Raw genomic sequence first — 17,198 nt, 5'->3', positions numbered from 1 at the left:
GGTTACAGCTGGGAGCCCTATAAATAAGACAGCAAGGGAACCGCAAGCCTCTGAGTGAGACGCAGCCAGTCAGGGAAAGGGTGTGGAAGCTGCATGCGGCTCAGGGGTGTGGTGCACACACCGAATGCTAATGGGCAGGTGTGGGGCTTAGACACTGCTGGGACGTGAGCCATCTAGGTCCCCAGACAGAGAGGCTCCCTGGCATGTGGCTGCTTGTCACCGCTTGCACCTGACGTAATGGCTGCACCCCCACAGGTGGGGCTGCAGGGATCTTTCCCAGATCCACAGGTCAGGTCAGTCCCAGACTCAGACTCGGATTCCGACTCGGAGGGTCTGGGCTCAGGCAGTGCTGGGCCAGGTTCAGGCTCCCTGCCCCAGTCCCAGGTCATACACAGCGGCCACTTCATGGTGTCCTCGCCGCACAGTGACTCAGTGCCCCGCCGTCGCCACCACCGTTCTGAGCCAGAGCCAGCTGATCCCCGGGCCATCGACCCGACCCTCACCCGGCTCTTCGAGTGCATGAGCCTGGCCTACAGGTGAGTCTGAGGATCCTTTTGCTTGGGACCCCGGTGGCTTCCCCATCCCCATCCCCAGCTCTGAGCGGCAGAAGCCTGGCATATAGACAGGGGTGGTGCAGCCCTAGTTAATTCCCCACCCTCCTTGCAGTAGCTGTAAATTGGAGCATGTCCTCGTCTTTCCGCCTGTGGTGGTGAGAGCTGAGGTCCCAGTGGGATGGAGCTAGTGCAGGGCATCTTCCCAGGGAACAAATTCGGAGCTCCTCCCTCTCTTTCCTGGGCAGCGTTGGAGCACTTCAGCCTCCCCAGGCAACACAGAGCCCCTGTGTCCATCTCTGAGGGGCTCAGAGCCCTTTGCAAACACATTCAGTTGCCTTTATGTGCCTCTCTAGGGAGTGTTTCCCTCATTGCTGTGCCGAGCTTTCTGAGACAGCCACACACTTGCCGTGACAGCAGCTGAGTCAGGAATAGAACCCAGGAGTCCTGGCTTCTGGTCCTCTTCTCCCATGGACAAGGTGGCTGTACTTTGCACCATGCACTGACCCCCTAGTCCCAACAGCCCCATTCAACTCCAGAGCCGGCCCACAGCCCTGGTCTCTCCAAAGCCCTGCAGCGAACGGGGCTGGAGATCTTGGGGAGTCACTCTCGGAGCCTCACTGGCAATACAAAAGCCCACCCGCCCAGCCATCCCAGGGCCAGGCCCTCGGCTGACAGTGTCTGGGGCCAGGGGCTCTGGCAAGCCTCCGCTGTCGAGCCCCTCACACGTGGAAGAGGGTTGCCCACTTTGCTCAAGTGCGCTGCAAGACACACCTCTAGCTGTGGGAAGGCCAGGGAGCATTTGGGTCCATCCAGAAGTCAGGATTGCAGGGGACAGATCCTGGCAGACATCTTGGACCCACCAAAGCACAGCCTGATGCCGAAGGGCTGCCACATGCAGCGTCTGGACTCCAGACCCAGGCGCACTGAGAGGTGTGAGGGGGGCGATGGGCAGTGGGGCAAACAGAGCTCATTTCGGTGTGTTGGCACGGTGACGGCTGCCCCATGACAGCTCCGTGGCTGGTTGCCAGGTGGGGCAAGATGTGTTTGGGCTGTGGTTGTATGTGCGGCCATTGTTCCATGTTGAGGCGTGACTCTGCCTTGAGGCCATGGTTTGCTCACAGCAGCAGGGCCCCTGCAGGCTGCTGTGACCTGGCTACCACATCCACTGCAGGCGGCTGGTTCTCTCATGTGGGTCCCAAGGTGCTGACTGGCCAGCCTGGGACAGCCCTTCCAAGTTTCCTCAACCCCATTGTTCTGCCCCTCAGTTGGGGGCTGTTTTGTGGGCCAGCAGAGGCTGGGCTCCCATGTTGTGAGGGGCAGTGGCTGGGTGAGGAGGCGCTGACTGGGAAATGCTTTGATTCAGCTCATGCCCTGAACTCCTGCCCTGGTTTTGTTTCTCTCCCTGATTCCCTCCCCTCTCCATTATCTCCTGAGTTGGGCACCAGGCATTCCCAGCCCATTGGGGGTTAAAAACCCTGACCCAACAATGCCCTGAGATGAATGATCCCCTGCCAAGGGTCCCACATGAAGTGCCCCCATCCCCCAGGCTAAGCCCCCTGTCACAGGACACAGGGGCTGTGAAGGAGGGAGACAGATTGGGGGTCCTGCTTGGAAATTTCCCCAGCCAGCCAATCACCTTCTCTCTCTCTACTGGAGCCACATTTTGCTAGCCATTGCCCAGATCCATCTCTATGCAGCCCTTCACAGGCACAGGGGTTTACAGAGACACACAAGGGCAAATGAACGTGTGGCACTAAGCTGCGGCACAGCAGGTGGAGATGGGGAACAGTCCAGAGGCAGAAAGGGCGTGCGGCTGCCACTAGCTCCATAGGGACTCTGGACAAGTTAGGGCAGAGTTCAGGTTGCGCTCATCTGTGTGTGGGGCAGGAGTCTGAATGGACCCCTGGCGCTTCCGGGATGGGCAGTGCAAATGTCAGCCCTGGGCAATGCACCCAGGTGGATTCAGCCAGCATTCACACCGTGCTTCTGAGCCCATTACCAGTGCAGCCAGCATCGAGGCATGGTGGAGAGGGGCAGAGGGAAGCCACAGTGTTTGTCTGGGGTCTTTTCCCCCTGCCTGTCTCTGCTCTCAGTTGCTGTGCACCCCAGATAGTCACACCAAACAGGCCTTACTACTGCCTACGCCCTGTACTCCGTGTGGAGTCATCCACAAGGCCCCGCCACTTCCCTCTGTCTGGGGACAAAACCTCTAGGTGGCTTCTAGCAGCGCCCCCCTTGTCGCTCTTCCATCTCAGTAGATTGAACAGGCCTTACCTCTTTCCTAATCCCTCCTTCTCCCTTTGTCACATTGGCTGGTGGAACAAAGAAGAACTGGGCCTTGTTTTGCTTTAGCCTTATTCCACCAGCAGCCCAGCTCCCATTGTAGCCCTATATTCAGGCTCTCTGCACTGCCAGACCTGGTCTCTGAGTGCCCCAGAGGGCTTCCTCCTGTTGGATCATTAGAGGAGGAGCCAATTACCTCCATTTGAGAAACAAAGTGGGAAGCTATGTCATTTACCCATTGCTAGCTGCACGCCATCCCTTTCTGAGTCACAATGTACACACACACCTCGCACTGTAGGGCTCTCCTGTTCTGCATTGCAGGGGTTGCTACAGCTTGGTTGAATTTTGCAAATCTTCCACTCTTGGGCCAGGACGTGAGTACCTTGTCCTGTGCTACTCACCATTACTGGGATGCAAGTCCCACCAATCTGGGACACCCGTGGTTAGTAACACTCACTGTGAGCTCGCTCCAGCTATTTTCACTTAGCAACTGGAACAAAGCTCTAGCGGAACTGGCTTAGAAAAGCAAACAGCTGACAGACACATTCACTCACCCGGCCTACAGCACCATCTTTAGAGTCCAGTACACCCACTGCATTTTGGATCAAATCCAAATATGCAGCTAAAACAGGTGCTACTGACCACAGGTTGTGCCCTGTCTCTGGGCCCTTTGGAGAATAGCTCTGTCAGCCGTTTGGTTTGGTTTGTTCAGAAGAGCCCTACAGCTGACCGTATTGAGGTCGAAATCGGCATGTTAACTCTGCTCCCTTTGAGCCCTTGTGCGGTGGGCTCTCACTCCATGATCAAGGATTCGCTTGATGCTAAAATAACCCATAGCCCCCTGGGAGCGGCAGCAGATTCTGCAGCTTTGCACTGGGTCGGGTTTGTGTCGAAAGAGAATCGGGTGGTGCAGACTTGGTGTTTTCTGTGTGATTTTCTGCGTACACAACAGCCCCAAGTCCTGCTTCCCCTCAGAGGGAGACAGAGCTGCACACAGGCAGATGCACTTGCCGAAAGCCCAGCTAAGACCCCACCATTGAGTCTTTGCTCCTGTTGCCAGGAGGCAATTCCCTTCCCTCGGCCTTTGTCTTGCTCCATTTGCTTTCGGAGGACGTGGTCGGCTGTGCCAGCCTCCCCTCCTGTCCCACCCTCCTTCAGGCTGCTTCCCAGGGGCCTGGAAGAAACAACCTCTCTCACCTCTTCTGGGTCTCCTCCCTTCACTTTTTGTGGGGACAGAGGTCCACCTCTTTCTGAGCTGGGCTGTTTCTACTGACGCCTGCCACCCCGGCGCAGAACCACATGGTACCTCTTTCACTGCGTGTGGGGAGTAAATGCCCTAGCGCAGGCTACAAAGGGGCCCCAGTCTGATCCGGTAGCATTGTGTACTTCCTGTGCGCTGGTGTGAGGCCAGCACAAGGGGCCATGCCCTGGGGAGCCTGGCCTTCCCGTGGAGAGTGTCCCTCATCTCTCCCACGCACTTTAACATCGCTGTGTCCCAGCACCGCTCCTCGGTACGCGTGGCACATCTTCTGCTAACAAGGTTGCCAGAGTTCAGCGCGGTGACTTCCAGGAAAGGCCTCAGCAAACAGCACAGTGCTGGGTCATGGTCAGCATTTTTCATCCAAACAAAGTATTCAGAGAAGACTGTTCTGTGCCCCGGGACAGGGCCTTGCACTGACAGGCTGCAGCTTGGTAGACGCTTTAAGCAGCGATTCCCAACCTGTGGGTCCTGACCCAAACACAGGTCACCGTTAGATTCTCTTAGGGTCACCGGTTGGGCGGCTCTGAGCTGCATGTGACTCCTCCAGGTCCCAGTCCCTGCCTTGTGGCGCTGAAATGGAACTCAGCTTTACTGAGTCATGGCTGGCAGGAGGGATCCAGCCATTAACCCAATTAAACTGAGTCCCAGTTCTTCACAGCAGGGCAGGGAGCTGCCTGCACTGCTGGTGGAGGAAGTGGGTAGGGCTGGGGGGCGCTGCGCAGGGGAGGTGGGGGCCCCACGAAGGAGCAGCAGGGGCAGTGCGCGGAGCTCATGGGAGGTAGGCGGGGGCTGGTTTGGGGCTGAGAGGGGTTTAAGAGCTCACCTTGATATTTTTTTTCTGATTTGTCAACTTTGATTGCTGTTTTTGATGCTCTGTGCCTTAAATATTGAGTCTGGTCTGGTCTGGCTGTGGTCTGAAGAAGTGGCTCTGTCCCAGGAAAGCTCACCACCTCATAAATTGTTTTGTTAGGCTTTAAAGTGCTACTTGACTGCTTTTTGTTTTGATTATTTTTCTACTGTCACCTCACTTTTCTTGGGAGGCATGTGCTTGCTCAGGCACACTAAGGGGCACCTCTTTCCATTTCCAGCAGTTTGCATCAGCACAGCCCCCAAGCCCTGTGTCACAGGCACCTGTGAACACCCGAGTTTTGTCAAATCTGGGCTTGCCAGAACTGGGTCTGTGCTCAGGGCCTTCTTCATAGACTTTAAGGCCAGAAGGGACCATCATGATAATCTTATCTGACCTCCTGGACAGTGAAGGCCCCAGAACCTCACTTACCCACACCTGTAATAGACCCCCTCACCACAGACTGAGTTATTGATGGCCCCAAATCATGTTAAAGAGTTAAGTGACAGAGAATGCACCAGTTACACTAGTTTAAACCTGCAGTGACTTCGACCCCATGCTGCAGACTGGAAGTATTTTGGGGGGGGTGCTCAGCTGCCAACCGCCCCCTCCCCAGCTTTAGACATGTCGAGATTGGGTTGCCAGCTCTCCCAGACTGAATGGACTGGACTTTATTGTTACAAATGACATCTGGTCCCTCCAGTCCAGGAGAATCAGCAACCCTCACTTACCTCCTGCTGGGGCCAGAGCTGGGGGCAGCTGCAGAGTCCTGGGCTGGGGGCAGGGCCCAGTGCTGGGGTGGCAGGTGAGCTGCAGAGCCTGAGGCCGGGCCGGATCCTGAGGGCTGGCAGAGCCCATGAGCTGGCAGGTGATGAGACCTCAAGCGCTGGTGGGACCCTGGGGGGCCAGCAAAGCCCAAGACAGTGAGACCCTGGGAGGCCACCCAGAGGCCAGGACTGGAGCTGGCAGTGGGGCCAGACCCCAGGTTCAGGGAAGCTGGCTGCAAAACCTGGGGGGATGCTACAGCATCCTCCACAGCCTTAATTCCTGTGTTGTTGGCTGCAGAGGGAAGTGAAAACCCCCCAGGTCTCTACCAGTCTGGCCTGGGGAAAATTCCTTCCTGCACCTAGATATGGCACCCAATTATATCCTGAGCTTAGGGGCAAGATGTCTGCTTGCAGAAGGCTTGTTGTCGCTGTTTGCACTGCAACCTAGCTGACTGTTTTGACATAGATCAGTGATGAAGCAGGCAGAAGGAGGGATGACTGCCATCCCAGAAAAGGATGCTACCCAGTTCCCTGCCTGGGAAACGGGCCAGTCTGTAATTCCCTTCACACTGGCAGGCTCTGGTTTTAGATAGCCTCTCTCCACTGCAAAAGTTCTGCCATCCTCACCCTGTATTCTTCTGCCTCGACAATCAGACCTGCTGTGAACCATCACCCTGACATGGCTCTTGTGCCCAACCAGGTCTGACTGAAAATACAAACATCGGCTATATATGCCAAGCCAATCCCACCCTCCCCAGCCCATCAGTTCACTGATCTGCAGCTGCTGGAAGGGGTCAGGCCCCCTGGAAGCCAAAAGAGACTCAGAGAACCCTGAGTGGATGGGAAATGCCAATCTGAGCTTCGCACCTGAATCCAAAGGTATCTTCTCACTCTGGCTTCTTTAGATCCATCAGCCCCACTGTCCTCCCACAGAGCAGCTCAAAAGGGAATCCTGTGGATTTCGGAGACCCTTCCAATAGGCAAACAGATGGTACGGTCACATTTATAGCAGCCACCGGGGATTGGGCGACAAAAATTTTCAGCATCATTTTAAGGGTTCCCACTAACTCTTTCAAGCAGCTTGTTAGTCTGGGGTTGGTGGGGAGATAACAGGAAGTTCTGGACTCCATGTTTCTCCAACTAACCAACGTGTTGGGCAGACATAAAGTTGGCCCCCTGGTCAGACAAAACCTCCTGACAAAATTCTGCCCAGCACATAATGCCAGCTAAGTGTCAAGCACCTCATCCCCCTCTGTGGAGGACAGAGCTGTGGCTTGTGCAGAGTCGGTGGTGAAACCAGAATGGCTTTTCCCCACATCTGGGTATCTCTGCTAAGGGGGCCCCACAGTGTCCGTAGGAACCTGCTGAATTGGTTCCGCTGATAGGCAGAGGGCTCAGGGAAGCTTCACCTATATCCTGGCCCTCTGGGTGGGGTTACAGGCCACACACTGTCTGCCTCACAAACCCCAGGCCAGTAGAACATGTTTGGTGCGCTGTGCACAGGCCCTGAGAAGGGCAGCCCATAGGCCAGGCTGAGTGCTCTAAGGGAGCGCTTCTTGTGGTGTTGTCTCTGTATTCCCCATTCTTAGGGGGTGTCTCCTCTCTGTGGAGCAGCCTCTGAGACCCAGAACATGTCTCCAGGGGCTCTCTGTTGGGGGTACTGGAGTCAGCTTGGTTGCCATCTCCTTTCATTTTCTTCTGACAGCCACGCTGGCTAGCTGCATATTTGTCAGTCTATTTCCCAGCTATGGTCACATCTCTAGGGTCTTAATCTATTAACTGTAGTTTCAGGCTGAAGGGGATGAGTCCCTAGAACTATTCTAAACCCATTAATTCACTGGCCACACCAACTCTGATAACTCCCCAAGCAAAACCTTAGTTTCTTGGGTATCCTTCATCTGAGCTGAAACCTCACCCTAGGTTGTGTCCCTTTTTTTCCTCAGTATTGTGAAACCTTTTCCTGTACACTTCAGGATCAGGTCAAAGGGTACAGAGGGAATTGGCAGGTGTCATTGCAGAACCTTTGGCCACTATCTTTGAAGACTCTGGGACATCAGGAGAGATCCCAGATGACTAGAAAAAGGGAAATGTAGCACCCATCTTTAGAAAAGGAAAGACGGACAACCCAGGGAACTACAGACCAGTCAGCCTTACCTCAATCCCTGGACATATCATGCGGGGGGTGGGGTGGGGAAGAATCCTCACAAAATCCATTTTGAAGCACTTGGAAGAGGGGACAGTGATCAAGAGTAGTCGACATGGATTCACCATGGCCAAGTCATGCCTGACCAATCTGATTAGCTTCTATGATGAGGTAACTGGCTCTGTGGATGTGAAGAAATCAATGCATGTGATATACCTTGACTTCAGCAAACCTTTTTATACAGTCTCCCACAACGTTCTTGCACATACGTTAAGGAAGTATGGATTGGATACATGGACTATAAAATGTGTAGAAAGCTGTCTTAACAGATGGGCCCAACACGTAGAGGTCAATGGCTCAATGTCTGGTTGGCGGTCGGTTTCAAATGGAGTGCCCCAAGAAACAGTTCTAGGACTCGTATTGTTCAACATCTTTACTAATGACCTGGATGAGGGGATGGATTGCACCCTCAGCAAGTTTGTGGATGACACTATGCTAGGGGACAGGTAGATAGAGCATAGAGATAGGGTCCAGAATGAGCTCGACAAATTGGAGGATTGGGCCAAAATAAATCTTGTGAGGTTCAACAAGGAGAAGTGTAGAGTCCTGCACCTGTGGTGGAAGAATCCCAAGCATTGTTACAGGCTGGGGGCCAAGTGGCTAAGTAGCAGCATAGCAGAAAAGGACCTGGGGATTACAGTGGATGAAAGGTTTGATATGAGTAAACAGTGGCCCTTGTAGCCAAGAAGGCTAACGGCATATGAGGTGCATTAGGAGAAGGATTTCCAGCAGATGTAGAGAAGTTATTCCCTTCTACTTGTCAGTGGTGAGGTCACATATGGAGTATTGCATCCATTTCTGGGCCCTCCACTGTAGAAAAGATGTGGATACATTGGAGTGGGTTCAGCAGAGGGCAATGAAAATGATTGTGGAAGCCATTTTGTATAGAAGCCATTTCACATCCCTTACTTCTGCGCGCGCGCGCACACACACACACACACACACACACACACACACACACACACACACACACACACACACACACACACACACACACACACACGCACGCGCGCGCGAGCCTGTCCTTTCCTTGACCTGTTTGGGAATGGCTGGGAGGATGAGCTCTATGGAATGTGTTAATGAACTGGTTGGAGTTGGGGATCCAGCTCCCTTGTACCTGTTTCTCTTTGCTGATAACAGTTTCTCTTTGGAAAGTGATTTATGATTCTCTAACTAATTGCCTCTGACACTGGGCTTTGTTTGTGGAAGGGTATAAAATACTAGAGTTAGCTGCCTTAAACAGCCTTGCTGGACCTGGTGTTACTAGTGTCAAGTTTGGCTCATCTGTTCCCTTATTGAATTCAATAAAGCTGAATGTTAGCCGCCTAAACACAGAGAAGTCATGTGCTTCAGCATGATTAAGGGGCTGAAGCACATAACCTATGAGGACAGACTGGGGGAATTGTGCTTATTTATTTTGCAGAAGAGAAGAGTGAGGGGTGATTTGATAGCAGCCTTTTTAGCCTACTATCAAATCCTAAAGGGGGGGGCTCTAAAGAGAATGGAGACAGGCTGTTCTCAGTAGTGACAGATGGCAGAACAAGGAGCAATGGTTTGAAGTTACAGAGCGAGAGGTGTAGGCTGGATATTAGGAAAAACTGTTTCACCAGAAGGTGGTGAAGCACTGGGATGTGTCACTGGGGCCGTGTCTACACGTGCCCCAAACTTCGAAGTTTACTAATGAAGCGCTGAAATGCATATTCAGCGCTTCATTGGCATGCGGGCTGCTGCGGAGCTTCGAAATTGATGCGCCTTGCCGCTGCGCGGCGCATCCAGACAGGGCTCCTTTTCGAAGGGACGCCGCCTACTTTGAAGTCCCCTTATTCCCATCAGCTCATAGGAATAAGGGGACTTCGAAGTAGGCGGCGTCCTTTCGAAAAGGAGCCCCGTCTGGACGAGCCGCGCAGCTGCGAGGCGCGTCATTTTCGAAGCGCCGCGGCAGCCCGCATACTAATGAAGCGCTGAATATGCATTTCAGCGCTTCATTAATAAACTTCGAAATGGCCACTTGCATGGCCTGTTCGAAGTTTGGGGCACGTGTAGACGTAGCCCTAGAGAGGGTGTGGAATCTCCATTCCTAGAGGTTTTAAACTCCCAGCTTGACATAGTCCTGTCTGGGATGATTTAGTTGGGGTTGATCCTGCTTTGGGCTGGGGGCAGGACTAGATGACCTCCTGAGGATCCTTCCAACCCTAGAATTCTATGATTCTGTGAAACTTTTGCAACAAAGTTGGTTTACATTGTTCATAATCTGTAGCATCCTCTCTCGCCGTAAGTATGAAAAAAGTAAAAGTTTTGTGCCTGACAGAAATGGAGCCAAATGCCAGATACTGTCCTTCTTCCCCACCTTATTAAATTCACATCCCGTTTCGAAATACACCCCTATCATGAGTCTCCTAAAACAAGGAAATCACAGAATCATAGGGCTGGAAAGGGGCCTCAGGAGGTCATCTAGTCCAGCCCTCTGTTTCAAGCAGGATCAACCCCAACTAAGTCATCCCAGCCAGGACCTTGTCAAGCCAAGACTTAAAAATATCAAGGAATAGACCACCAACTCTCTAGGCAGCACATTCCAGTGCTTCACCACGCTCCTGGTAAAGTAGTTTTTTGTAATATCCAGACTACTCCTCTCCTTCTGTAACTTCAGACCATTACTCCTTGTTCTGCCATCTGTCACCACTGAGAAGAATTTTTCTCCATCGTCTTTAAAGCACACCTTCAGGAAGCTGAAGGCTGCTATTAAGTCACTTCTCAGTCTTCTCTTCTGTGAACTAAATAAGCCCAAATCCCTCAGCTTCTCCTGATAGGTCTTGTGCTCCAACCCCTTAATCGTTTTTGTTGCCCTCTGCTGAACCTGCTCCAGCACATCCGCATCCTTTTTATACTGGGGGGCCCAAAACTGGACACAATGTTCCAGATGTGGCCTCACCAGTGCCGAATAGAGGGGAACAACCACTTCTCCAGATCTGTTCAAAATGCTCCTCCTAATGCACCCCAGGATGCCGTTAGCCTTCTTCGCTACAGGGGCACCCTGTTTACTCATATCCAGCCTTTCATCCACCATAATCCTAACGTCCCTTTCCGCTGCACTGCTGCTTAGCCAGTCAGTCCCGAGCCTGTAACGATGCTTGGGATTCTTCCATCCTAAGTGCAGGACTCTGCACTTTTCCTTGTTGAACTGCATCAGATTTCTTTTGGCCCAGTCCTCCAATTTATCCAAGTCACTCTGGATTCTCTCTCTACCCTCCATTGAATCTACCTCTCCCCCTAGCTTAGTGTCATCGGCAAACTTGCTGAGGGTGCAATCCAGTCCCTCATCCAGGTCATTAATAAAGATGTTAAACAACACCAGCCCCAGAACCAAACCTTGCGGCACTCCGCTTGAAACTGACCACCATCCAGATTATGAGCCATTGACCACAACCCGTTGGGCCTGACCATCAAGCCAGCTTTCTATTTGTCTTATAGTCCAAGGATCCAATCCATATTTCCTTAACTTATGGACAAGCATGTTGTGGGAGACCGTAACAAAAGCCTTGCTGAAGTCAAGGTATATCACATCCACTGACTTCCCCATGTCCACAGAGCTTGTTACCTCGTCATAGAAGCTAATCAGGTTGGTCAGGCAGGACTTGCCCCTAGTGAATCCATGTTGACTACTGTTGATCTCCTTCCCCTCTTCCAAGTGCTTCAAAATAAATTCCTTGAGGATCCCCTCGATTATTCTCCCAGGGATGAGGTGCAGCTGACGGGTCTATAGATCACTGGATTGTTCTTCTTTCCTTTTTTAAAGACGGGCACTACATTTGCCTTTTTCCAGTCGATCGGTATCTTCCACGATCTCCAAGAGTTTTCAAAGATAATGGCCAAAGGCTCTGCAATGACATCTGCCAATTCCCTCAGTACCTTTTCATGCATTAAATCCAGACCCATGGATTTATGTACATCTAGTTTTTCTCGGTAGCTCTTAACTTGCTCCTTCCCCACCAATGGCTGCCCTGCACCTTCCCATATCGCATTGTCTAGCACTGTAGTATAGGAGCTGTCCTTGTCCGTGAAGACTGAGGAAAAAAATCATTGAGTATTTTGGCTTCTCTTACATTATCTGTCACTAGGTTACCTCTTTCATCCAGCAAAGGCCCCACACCTTCCATGATAACCCTTTCATGGTTAACATGCCTGTGGAAACCCTTCTTGTTACCCTTCACATCCCTTGCCAGCTGTGGTTCAAATTGTGCTTTCATTTTCCTGATTCCTGCGCTGCATTCTGCAGCCGTATATTTATACTCCTCCTTAGTCAACCATATACGTTTCCATTTCTTATACGCTTCCTTTTTGAGTTTAAGCTGACCAAGGATTTCCCTGTTAAGCCAAGCTCGTTGCCTACCATATTTGGTCAGCCGCACCTCAGTCCCTGGGAAAATAATCAAGTGGATCCTCAAGGAATCCATTTTGGAGCACTTGGAAGAGGGGAAGGAGATCAAAAGTAGCCAAAATGGATTCACCAGGGGCAAGTCCTGCCTGACCAATCTGATTAGCTTCTATGACGAGGTAACAGGCTCTGTGGACATGGGGAAGTCAGTGGATGTGATATACCTTGACTTCAGCTAAGCTTTTGATACGGTCCCCCACAACATTCTTGTCCATAAGTTAAGGAAGTATGAATTGGATCCATGGACTGGATGGATAGCAAGCTGGCTTGATGGTCAGGCCCAACGGGTAGTGATCAATGGCTCAATATCTGGATGGCGGTCAGTTTCAAGCGGAGTGCCACCAGGCTTGGTTCTGGGGCTGGTGTTTTTCAACATCTTTATTAATGACCGGGATGAGGGACTGGATTGCACCCTCAGCAAGTTTGCAGATAAGACCAAGCTAGGGGGAGAAGTAGATACACTGGAGGGTAGAGATAGGATCCAGAGTGACCTGGATAAACTGGAAAATTGGGCCAAAAGAAATCTGATGTGCTTCAACAAGGCAAAGCGTAGAGTCCTGCACATGGGATAGAAGAATCCCAAGCATTGTTATAAACTGGGGTCTGAGTGGCTAAGCAGCGGTACAGCGGAAAGAGACCTAGATGTTATGGTGGACAAAAGGCTGGGTGTGAGTAAACAGTGTGCCCTTGTACCCAAGAAGGCTAATGGCATACTAGGATGAGTTAGGAGAAGCATTTTGAGCAGATCTAGAGATGTGGTTGTTCCCCTCTATTTGGCACTGGTGAGGCCACATCTGGAACATTGTACCCAGTTTTGGGCTTCCCAGTATAAAAAAGGATGTGGATTTGCTGGAACAGGTTCAGTGGAGGGCAACAAAAATGATTGAGGGACTGGAGCACAAGACCTATGAGGAGAGGCTGAGGAATTTGGGCTTGTTTAGTTTACAGAAAAGAAGACTGAGGGGTGCTTTAATAGCAGCCTTCAACTTCCTGAAGGGGAGCTCTAAAGAGGATGGTGAAACACTCTTCTCAGTGGTGTCAGGTAGCAGAACAAGGAGCAATGGTCTGAAGTTACAGAGAGAGAGGAGTAGGTTAGCTATTAGGAAAAACAGTTTCACCAGAAGGGTGGTGAAGCACTGGAATGTGTTGCCTAGAGAGGTGGTGGATTCTCCATCCCTATCAGTTTTTAAGTCCCAGCTTGACAAGGTCCTGGCTGGGATGACTTAGTGAGGGTTGATCATGCTTGAAGCAGGGGGCTGGACTAGATGACCTCCTGAGGTCCCTTCCAGCCCTGTGATTCCATGGTTTGCTTTTCTTACTATGCAGCGGGATGGTTTGTCCCTGTGCCTTCAGTAAGACTTTTTTAAAATACTGTCAGTTCTCTTGAACTCTTTTCCCCTTCATCTTCGTCTGCCAAGGGATCCTCTCCATCAGTTCTTTCAGGGAGTCGAAGTCTGCTCTTTTGAAATCAAGGGTCTGTATTTTACTGTTCTCCTTTCTTCCTTTTGTCAGGATCCTGAAATCTACCATCTCATGGTGGCTGCAGCCTAGGTGGCCACCCCCTTATATTTCTCCTACTAGTTCTTCTCTGTTTGTGAGTAGCAGGTCAAGTTGTGCACGGCCCCTGGTTGCTTCCTTCAGCATTTGTACCAAGAAGTTATCCCCAGCATTCTCCAAAACCTTCCTGGGTTTGTCTGTGTGCTGCTGTATTCATCTCCCAACAAATGTCCAGATGATTAAAGTCTCCCTTGAGAACCAGAGCCTGTGATTTGGAAGCTTCTCTTCGCTGTTGGAAGAAATCCTCATCTACCTCATCTCCTTGGTCTGGCAGTCTATAGCAGACACCAACTACAACATCACCTCTGTTGTTTCCGCCTCTAAGCTTAAGCCAAAGACAATCAATTGTTTTTTCTCCCTTCCTTATACTGGAGCTCTGAGCAATCATACTGCTCCCTCACATAGAGCGCAACTCCTCCTCCTTTTCTCCTCTGTCTGTCCTTCCTAAACAGTTTATACCCTTCCTTTATTGTGCTCCAGTTATGTGAATCATTCCACCAAGTCTCCATTATTCCAAACTCTTCATACTTCTTTGACTGGGCCAGGGCCTCTAATTCTTCCTGTTTGTTCCCCAGGCCTCTTGCATTTGTGTACAAGCACCTTAGAGAAGTGACTGATTGGCCCATTTTCTCTTCACCCAGGAAATCTACTTTATTGTTCCCTCCTCCTTCCCCACTTACCTCAGGGCTTGTGTCACCATCCCCCAATGAACCTAATTTAAAGCCCTCCTCACTATGGTTGCAAGCCTGCCCACAAAGATGCTCTTACCTCCCTTCATTAGGCGTATCCCATCTCTTCCCAGCAATCCTCTCATGGATTGATAATAGGTTGAAAGAAAAACAAAAATGCAGCCATGTAGCACTTTAAAAGCTAACAAAATAATTTATTAAGTGATGAGCTTTTGTGGGACAGACCCACTTCTTAGATCTGAAGAAGTGGGTCTGTCCCGTGAAAGCTCATCACCTAATAAATTATTTTGTTAGTCTTTAAAGTGCTACATGGCTGCTTTTTTGTTTTGCTAGAATACAGACTAACACGGCTCTCTCTCTGTTACCGGTTAAAAGAAAGGAAACAAAGAGTAGGAATAAATGGTCAGTTTTCAGAACGGAGAGAGTTAACTAGTGGTGTCCCACAGAGAGCTGTACTGGGACCCATCCTAGTCAATATATTCATAAATGATGTGGACAAAGGGATAAAAAGGGAATTGGCAATATATGCAGATGACACTAACTTGCTTAAGACAGTTGAGACCAAAGCAGACTGTGAAGAGCTTCAAAAGTATCTCACAAAACTAGGTGACTGGGCAACAAATGGCAGATAAATTTTAACGATGATAAATGCAAAGACATGCACATTGGAAAACATAATCCCAAATATATGTTTAAAATGATGGGGACTAAATTAGCTGTAATAATTCAAAGATCTTGGAGTCATTGTGCATAGTTCTCTGAAAACATCCACTCAATGTGCAGTAGCCCTCAAAAAACCAAATGGAATGCTGAGAGTGTCATTAAAATGGAGAGAATAAGACAGAGAATAACTTACTGCCTCCATATAAATCCACGGCACACAGGATCCTGAGCTAGATGGACCTTTGGGCTGACCCAGTACAGCTGTTCTTATGCTTCTTCAAGTGCCCTTTCCTCTTTCATTGTGATGTGTCTGTTGCCTAGGGCCTAGCACTGCCTCACACCTAGATCCACTTCCTAGCCTGGTTTGAGAAGAATCCTGCCCATTTTCTGTCTCAGGCCCTGGCCCAGGCCATGGGTGAAGCTGCCTCTACCCCAGCAAGATGTGTCTGTGATCGGGGCTGGGGCTTTCCCTTTCTGAAATTTCAGCTGGCCAGCCCAGTGGCTTAGCTGTCTCTTCAAGCGTAACCCCACAACTAGCCACTCTCTCCTCCAGGAATTGCTCCTGAGGGGTGGGGCCATCTTCAAGGAGGATCAGGGAGCAAAGATCATCCTGATGAATATGATGACTCAGAGGTTTTTCAGTCCCGGCTTGACAAGGTCCTGGCTGGGATGACTTAGTGGGGGTTGATCTGGCATTGAGCAGGGGGCTGGACTAGATGACCTCCTGAGGTCCCTTCCAGCCCTAGGATTCTGTGATTCTGTGACTTATGGTGGAAAAGAACATGAGGATAATCAAGCCCTAAATCCGTCTCCCTCTTGCCCGGATGCTCCTCAGGAAGGCGCCGTGGAATGAATCTGGCACAGTGCTCAGCCTGGGTGTGGGGGCTCCTTAAATCCTGTTGCTGAAGGGTGAGCTGCTGCCTCTTCAACAGGCTGAAGCTCAGCACTTTTGGCAGTGATTGAGCCCATGTAACCTTGGTCGGCTGGCACTGGCCACGCACCCAGAAATTCTGCTGCTCCATTGGCTCACCCACTTGGCCCTGGCAGGAAGTTTGCTTTGTAGCTCTGGGGAAAGTTCAAATTCCCTGTTGATCGCAGAGGCGCCCCTCTGTGAAGCACATTCCTGCCCCTTGACTGTGCCCCCATCTCCAAAGCCCTCGAAGGGCGCTCCAGCGGGCAGGTGCCACTCATGCCATTGGCACAGGAACTTCCCTGGGGTGAGACCCTGCTGTGCAGGTCCCACCAGCTTCACGCTGCAGGTCACCATTTGCTCCCCCAAGCCCCGGCTGGCCACACCCTGGCCAGGAAAGGCCCAGGCGGGGCTGGGGATGGCTGCAAGCTGTTGGCTCCCTACTGACTTCTGTTGTTGTGTGGGGAGGAGCAGCAGTGGAACACAGAGAGATTCCCCCTCCCCCAGTGCGTTGATGGATGGTGAGCAGCCTCCCACGTGCAGCTTGTCGCTCACAGGCAGACACGTCGCTGTGCCAGGAGTGGGGATGACGGGGCTGCTTCGCCATGTGGCCGCGGAGACTGAGCAGCGTCCGTGTGGCGCTCAGCGAGGCTGTACCGCCACGTGCTGGAGCCTCAGAAATCCGGAGGGGCTCTGGCCTCCCTTCAGGCAGCTGCTCTAGACGTGTGGGTGGCTCTTTCAGGACCCTGTCATGCCCTCAGCTACTGGCCAATGGCTCTGGGGGACACTGCCCATCCAGTCAGTATTGCGTAGTGTGGGCCAGGTGTGCAGAAGGAGCTGGCTTGGAGGATTGCTCTATAGATCAAAGGAGAGAGCTGCAGGAGTCACCTGCTTCTGAGTCCTCCCATTTTAGTATGCCTGGGGGGATACACCTTGCTGCCCATGATGGGCCCATAGACACACCAGGAGGGCACCTTCTCAGGCCCCGTCAAGGCACTGCAGACCAGGGGCCCATGTAGAAAGCCAGAGTGC

At 51.4% G+C, this 17,198-nt stretch overlaps 1 protein-coding gene across 1 annotated transcript in view; it reads left to right on the top strand.

Moving 5' to 3' along the window:
* Window positions 1–237: 237 nt before the first annotated feature.
* The window catches only part of MLXIPL (MLX interacting protein like), a 63,564-nt gene continuing 46,603 nt past the window's right edge, over window positions 238–17,198 (top strand). Inside the window, exon 1 of the mRNA XM_075014137.1 lies at window positions 238–536. Within this exon, the coding sequence (XP_074870238.1) occupies window positions 238–536 (299 nt within the window). The remainder of the gene's footprint in view (window positions 537–17,198) is intronic.

The sequence above is a fragment of the Carettochelys insculpta genome, chromosome 19 (genome assembly GCF_033958435.1).
Source record: "Carettochelys insculpta isolate YL-2023 chromosome 19, ASM3395843v1, whole genome shotgun sequence".
NCBI lineage: Eukaryota > Metazoa > Chordata > Testudines > Carettochelyidae > Carettochelys > Carettochelys insculpta.
Note: the sequence above shows the minus strand (reverse complement) of the source record. Positions and strands in the feature narration are given on the sequence as shown.